Source organism: Borostomias antarcticus, assembly GCF_949987555.1.
Source record: "Borostomias antarcticus genome assembly, contig: scaffold_69, whole genome shotgun sequence".
In the NCBI taxonomy this organism is placed as follows: domain Eukaryota; kingdom Metazoa; phylum Chordata; class Actinopteri; order Stomiiformes; family Stomiidae; genus Borostomias; species Borostomias antarcticus.
In genome coordinates this window covers 54,643-62,142 of record NW_028176120.1, presented here as the reverse complement: position 1 = coordinate 62,142, position 7,500 = coordinate 54,643, and the positions used below count along the sequence as shown (strand labels likewise).

Below are 7,500 nucleotides of genomic sequence, written 5' to 3'. Positions count from 1 at the left end.
CTGTAAAACATGCGTAGCCTAGCCAGCTCTAAACCCCGGCTCTAGTGCTTCTCTACGCAGCTGTGAGCTTGGCGCTGTTCAGCTACATACAGCTCGTTGGTGGACACGCACCCTTATTCCTCTATCTCTCTATCCCTCTATCTCTATACCCTTCTTTCTGTCTCTCAATCTCTATATCTATCTCTATCTCTCTATCCCTGTCTGTCTATCTGTCTATCCCTCTATCTCTATCTATCCATCATTATTGTCCATCTTTCTCATTCATATATTTTGCCTCAATTCTCTCCCTCTTCCTCTCTCTCTCTCTCTCTCTGCCTCACCTCTCTCTTCCTACCTCTCTGTCCATCTGCCTCTCTCTCTCTCTCTCTCTCTCTCTCTGTCTGCCTCCTCGTCTCCTCCTCTCTCTCTGTCCATCTGCCTCTCTCTCTCTCTCTCTCTCTCTCTCTGTCTGCCTCCTCGTCTCCTCCTCTCTCTTCCTACCTCTCTGTCCGTCTGCCTCTCTCTCTCTCTCTCTCTCTCTCTCTCTCTCTCTCCGTCCTCCCTGGCTCGCCCAGCTGCTGGCGTCGTGGCGTGGGGATGGCGAGCGCGTGCAGGCGGAGCTGGGCCGGCTGCAGGCGGAGAGCGGTAGCGCCAAGGCGGAGGTGCAGGAGGTGCTGCAGGCCCTGGAGGAGCTGGCCGTCAGCTACGACCAGAAGAGCCAGGAGGCGCAGGAGAAGGGCCGGCAGAACAAGCTGTTGGCCGAGGAGCTGGCCCAGAAGATGGTGAGCTGGCCGCGGGGAAAAGGGGCGGGGCCATCTTAAACCTGTCATCCCTCCTCCTTCTCCTCCTCCTCATCCCCCCGCCTCACCAATCCGTCCGTCCGTCCAAGCTGGGACAGGAGATGGTCAGGGGGGGGGGGGGGGCTTCCACTGTCATGTCTCGTCTCCCACAATCCTCTCCTCAACTACCCCACCCCCCATGCTCCCATAGGAACCCGCTCTCTCCTCTCCGTTCACCATGTCCCATCATGCCCCCCCCCCTCCCCCCCCTCACTCTCTCTCTCTGGATCTCTTTAGCTTATTGATCAGCCTCTGGATCTCTTTAGCTTATTGATCAGCCTCTGGGGATCTCGGTAGCTTATTGATCAGCCTCTGGATCTCTGTAGCTTATTGATCAGCCTCTGGATCTCGGTAGCTTATTGATCAGCCTCTGGATCTCTGTAGCTTATTGATCAGCCTCTGGATCTCTGTAGCTTATTGATCAGCCTCTGGGGATCTCGGTAGCTTACTGTAGATGTTATTATCTCATCCCTGAAGAGAGCGCTCCCCTCCAGATCCACCACGCTGTTTGGAACGTCCTTCCGGAAAAATGTACGTCATTGATCGCTATCCATGTCCTCTCCCTCTGCGCCTCCTCCTCTCTGCCCCTCTTGACTAGAAGGGTCAGCAGTTTAATCGGCTCCCATAAATGTGTGTGCTTTTATTGATTGCGAGCTGGTTTAAAGAGCTCCCCTCCCCCTCCTCTCCTAGGCCCACCTCCTGGTCATGGAGAAGGAGCTGTCGCGTATCCAGGAAGTGAGCGCGCACCAGAGGAAGCGCATCGCTGAGGTGCTCAACGGCCTGATGAGGGACCTGAGTGAGTTCAGCGCCATCGTGGGCAACAAGGACATCAAGCTGGTGAGGGCCCGGGGCATGGGACTACAGATGGGCAGCCAACGGGGTCTACCAATAGTTACTGCTAGTGTAGCCCTTCTCAGGAACGGTGAGTGCGCTGATGACGTAGCATCTGCTACCACAGTCCTTTCTACCAACATAGGAAATTTTGACTTTTAAATAGTCGCCAAGTTGGCGGCGCTTGGCGCTCATATTTAAAAGTGTCAAATAAACATTTCAAAGAAACAGAGGTCTGGCCGCGCTTCAGCTGTAGCAGGCTGGCCGGTGCTTCTCAGGAGCGGGACATCAGTGGTACCAAGTAGGGAGAGGAGTCGCTGGAGCACTCGGCTATCAGAGCCTTTTATTAAGGTGCAGTGTAGGCAGACAACGTTTCCATGTCAGTACATCTTCATCAGGTCATAAACACCACAGGTGAGGGGGGCACTATATAGAGGGTTTTCTGGTCACCTGACCGGTGAGTGAAAGGGGGAGTGCACCATACCTGGGTGAGTTCTACCAATAAACAGGCTGTCTGAAATATACATTAAATATCTTTCTGGTATAACATTCCTGAAGGGTTGTCTTTCTTGATCCATACATACATACATGCATTATATAAACAGTACACAATCTAATACAGAAACATTTCAAAGCCACTCTCCAAAGCAGAAACGCCTATTCTAACAAACGATGGGTTTTAAAAGCTCGGCGCTACTGTTAAGTGATCTTTTAACCCGGTTTTTGTGGCATTGTCATTATTTTTCGAGGTAGTTTCGAGGATTTCCGACCAGATAGGGCGCTGTCCGCTATGCGGTGTTGTATGGCAGTTGAAGAAGACTACCTCCAAAAATAATGACGATGCCACAAAAAAACGGCTAAAAAGATCACTTAACGGTAGCGCTGAGCTTTCAAAACCCATAGTTTGTTAAAATAGGCGTTTCTGCTTTGGAGAGTGGCTTTAAAATGTTTATTTGACACTTTTAAATATGTCTTGGCGACTATTTTAAAGTCAAAATGTCCTATGTTGGTAGAAAGGACTGTGGTAGCAGATGCTACATCATCAGCGCACTCACAGTTCCTGAGAAGGGCTACTGCTAGTGGTACGTGTACGCTAGTGATAACAGCATTATTTAAAACCTCCACCTCAATTTCATTCAACATATTTTTAAAACTGCCCACAGAGACTAAAGCCTAATTTATGCTTCTTGAAAAGTGTCGCTCAACAAATGTCGCTCGACAAAAAAAAGTGTCCCTCGAAAAAAAAAAAGTGTCGCTCGACATGTTGCATCTATGCTTCGGGTGACACTTTGTGTCATCTCTATGGAAACAGTCAGCCGCGCGCTTGTCATTCTGTTAGGCATTTGTTGTCATTCTGAGAGAAGTGGCTTTCTGAGGGAAAAAGTTTACTCTGAGGTAAAGAGGTTGTTCAGAGAGCGGTTTTCATTGTGGTTTGTTTTCATTCTGATCGGGAAAGATTCCCTTCCACGAATTCCGCAGTACTTGGGCACCTCTGAAGGGGCAGGGATGAATTGTATAGATGGGATATCTCCTCACAAGCTGGGAGAGACGTTCCTCTACTCCTTGACAGCCTAACGTCAAATTACAGCCAAAACTAAAACAAGACTGCGGAACAAGCATATCTTGGCAACACACAAGCCTTCTATCTAGCTATCCAATCACACTTGAGCGACAATTTGTGACAGTCAGCAACATTAGAAAAAAATGTTGGTGCGCGACAGCCCTCGGCGACACTTTTATTTCCAAGCCCACAGGGTTCGAACTCAAAAGTGAAGAAGGCCTATTGAACTGCGCTATCTTGGCAAATTCCGCGTCGTTTGACGTATGTCCAGTGACTTTTGTACTTGCGCAGTTGTGATTTTGGCAAATTCCGCATTGTTTGACGTATGTCCGGTGACTTTTGTACTTGCACAGTTGTGCTTTTCTCAGAAAAGCACAACTGCGCAAGTACAAAGGTCACCGGACATACATCAAACGACGCAGAATTTGCCAAGATGGCGCGGTTCAATAGGCCTTCACTTTTGATAGCGGTCAGTGAATGGAGTGGCTGTATCCAGTTCTATTAATACATCCATGTTTTTTTCACAAAAAAAGTGTCGCCCATGACTTCAAAAGTGTCGAGCGATGGTTTTAAAAGTCTCGCTCGACGAAGCATAAATTGGGCTTAAGGTATCTCATTTAAAGGTCTCTTGAAACTCATTCCAAACACTAGGGTCAATAAACAATAATTTAAATAACTTGACTGACTCGAGGGACGTCAAGAACTAGCCAATTCTGAGATTTTGTTTGGTGATGACTGGAACAGAATGTGATACGGGATGTCAAATACCTGTAGTTTATGGAAGTTTTTTGGTGTCTTTATTCAATTGGCAATTCAATGTTTTATTTTGTCATGCAATTTGAAAATGCAAATTGGTGTTGCATTTTCATTTTCAACTTCTGCGTGCATTTCACTCAATATTAAAAATTAAAATGCAATCGTGTAATTTGCAATTCCATTTTCATGTACCAGTTATGTATGGAAGTTTGAAATGCAATAGGGGATTGCATTTTCATTCTCATAAAAGTTTTTTGGCCTCTTTATTCAAAGTGGCAATGCATTTGCAATTGCATTTTCATTTTCAACTTCTATATGCATTCTTTAACTCAATATTAAAATTCAAATGTAATTGTGTGATTTGCATTTACATTTTCATACACATTCGCAGAGAATATGAAAATGATAATGAAAAGCCATTTGACATTTAATTTTCACCAACAACGTGCACGCTTTGTTGGTGTCAAAATTCTAATGGAAATGCAATATGGGAACCCTCCCTACTCTGATTGGTTAGTTGTACTTCGCTCTACTGTGCTTCTGATTGGCTACGAACATTCACGGGAGGGTCTCTGCGTAAACTAGCGTCAAAAACAACATGAAAAATTGTTAGTGTGGGGACCAGGAGAGACTGTACACTACGAGCGTAATGGCTATGGGAGAACTTGTCGCAGGTCTTACTGCCCACCAGCACCAGCACCACCTCGATCGGGTGGGACAGATCCGGGGGGACCGGTATCCGAGGGGGGACCGGGTTCGAGGATCCCGTTGTGGCGGGTCGAGGGGGGTCGACCTGTAAGGCCTCCGCTGCCTCCAAAGCTTCCCTGAGCAGGGCTCTGTACTACGAAACAGGATTACGGGGTTAGCGCAATAACTTCAGGTTCAAGCCTGGTTTATCCGTACTACGAAGGTGGTTCACTTTTCACCGTGCTATATCACCGTGGTAACTTATACTGCCGAGCTAACCTGCTCCGGGGCAGGTTAAGTTCCAGATTATGGATCAAAACGTATGAATCACTGCCCGCTGACCCATCAATTCACTTAGAAAAAGGCATCTGGACGTTAAGATTCTATATGGAACTTCAGTGTGCGAATTAAAAAATAATCTGCTGTGTGCGAACAGCAAGGTTCTTAAGAAGACTTTTTACAAACCGACAAAAAACGTCTTTGGCTTTCCCCGATATCATATGAAAAATTGCAGAATGACAGCTGTTTGAGCCATATTTTGCCTTGTGCATTTACAGTCGTAGACTGTAGACTATGCACTGGCTTGCGTTTTATTAGTCTACCTGCAGTGAGAAGGTTAAACGATCGAAGCAACGATTGCGCGCTGTGCGAATGAGTGCTGGAGCAAGTGAGGAAGCTATTTCGTTTCGAAAGACGTTTCTAAAGATCATGGCATGTGAAAAACAACACAACAGGCCTATGCTCTATGTAAGCACAACTAGCAATTCATCAAGACAGATTGAATAAACAACCGTTTCGCGGCAGAAAATAGATTTTTAGAAACTGCATTCTAAGTGCCCCGACCACCGCATTTACATGGATATGTTACGGTCAATGTGAGAAAACGGGGAATGTGAGCTTTTCCCGGTTATTGCGCACATTCCCCGACCTCGCGGGGAATGTAGGAGAAACATGTGCGTTTCTCACATCTCCCGGGTAATGTGCACATTCCCCGACCTTGCGGGAGATGTGAGAAATTGGTTAGTATTTCTCACATCTCCCGCAAGGTCGAGGATTGTGCACATTAACCGGGAAATGCTTACAATTCCTGACCTTGCGGTAAATCTCGTTTTGAAGTTTTGCATACGGTTGCGCTTTCCTAGATTTACCGCAAGGTCGGGAATTGTAAGCATTTCCCGGTTAATGTGCACAATCTCCGACCGTACGGGAGATGTGAGAAATACTAACCAATTTCTCACATCTCCCGCAAGGTCGGGGAATGTGCACATTACCCGGGAGATGTGAGAAACGCACGTTTCTCCTACATTCCCCGCGAGGTCGGGGAATGTGCGCAATAACCGGGAAAAAGCTCACATTCCCCGTTTTCTCACATTGACCGTAACAGATATACTGGCTCGCGCTGGATTTTAAATTTCTTCTACATGCCTCTGAACTACACCAAAGTGATCTCGGTGAGTCAAACGTCTTATAATATGTCGTAAATAAGGACCAGGTTGTCAAAAACGAGCATTGTCCTTTAAGTGTCCCCTGCCAGTCTAGGGGTTGCAGCTGAAAGAATAACATATATTGATATAGGCTACAATTGCTTTACATGCCATACGAATAGGCATAGCCCAATGATCTAGCCCATGGGTTCCCAAACTCCATCAATGTGGGCCCCCCCTCTGAAAACAGTGACACACCCGCGCCCCCCCAACCCCCCAAATTTGTCCATTTTGCAAGGCAGCGTTAGCTAGCCCATAACGTTACACAGCTAAGTTAGCTCGGCACCTGCTGCTAGTTAACGTTATGACGTTTTCGCACAATACATTCATGCCTGCGGGGGGACAAATTTAGTATACATCTCTCCCATTATTTCAATCTTCTGACCTTTAAAATCACATTTCATTCATAAAAACATAGACATTTTTAAATGATATGTTTTGAATAACATGTTTTTCCTTCTTTTTTTTCTAACCATCCCTCCGCGCCTCCCTTGAATTTCTTAGGGGCCCCACAGAGAGGACCGCCTCACAGTTTGGGAAATCCTGATCTAGCCTACTCGTGTTCATGTCAATCAATCAATCAAAACTTTATTTGTATAGCGCATTTCATACCCAGAGGCAACACAATGCGCTTTACAGAGAACAAGGGAGGTGGGCATACGACCCACCTCTACATATTCCAGAGGGAAGCAAAAAAAAAATGTGGAGGATAATGATAAAACGTAGGCAGTATTTTTCTAGCTTTCCTTCCTGCTTTTGGCAGTAGCAACTGTGTTGCGCCTATAGTTCATATTTCTATATTATTGCTGGTTATGTGTATTGTTTGCCTTGTCCATGGCCGTGTCCGAATACTGTTGAAGAAGTTTTGATCTTAAGTCAAAAATAAAGGATTTGCCAAGGTTCGCACAAAAAGGTTCAGTCAGATTTATTAAGAAAACAATACGATTGCAAAAGGACCTCAAGATAAAACAGAGTGGTTTATCAGAGAGAAGTGAAGCCTCTTGATCTTGCGCTGCCTTATATTCAAGCAAAACACAGGTATGGCGCTTCCAGGATGTGATTGGCTAATCCATTGTACGTCATATGAAATGGCAGGCGTGGCCGAGAATACAGACGTGACATGGGAAAAGGCGGCAATTTCTTGGAGACAAAGGGACAAAGGAGTAGTTCTGGAGTAGACATTTCTAGGTGTGTGGACCTCCTGGAGGCCATTCTGTAGGTTAGCACAGCTATGTGAACGGTTGGACAAAGGTTTAAGGTGTTTGGAATAGAAAGGGATAATGCGGTAGACCACCAGATCCTCCTCTCCACCCTCGAGGATAAAGGCATCAGTGGCTCTGCACACTCCCTGTTTGCATCCTAC

At 46.2% G+C, this 7,500-nt stretch overlaps 1 protein-coding gene across 1 annotated transcript in view; it reads left to right on the top strand.

Moving 5' to 3' along the window:
• The window catches only part of kif5ab (kinesin family member 5A, b), a gene marked incomplete at both ends in the record, with an annotated part of 161,267 nt that overhangs the window by 112,816 nt on the left and 40,951 nt on the right, over positions 1-7,500 (top strand). Inside the window, 2 exons of the mRNA XM_084462694.1 lie at positions 555-761; positions 1,509-1,655. Coding sequence (XP_084318820.1) covers positions 555-761; positions 1,509-1,655 — 354 coding nt within the window. The remainder of the gene's footprint in view (positions 1-554; positions 762-1,508; positions 1,656-7,500) is intronic.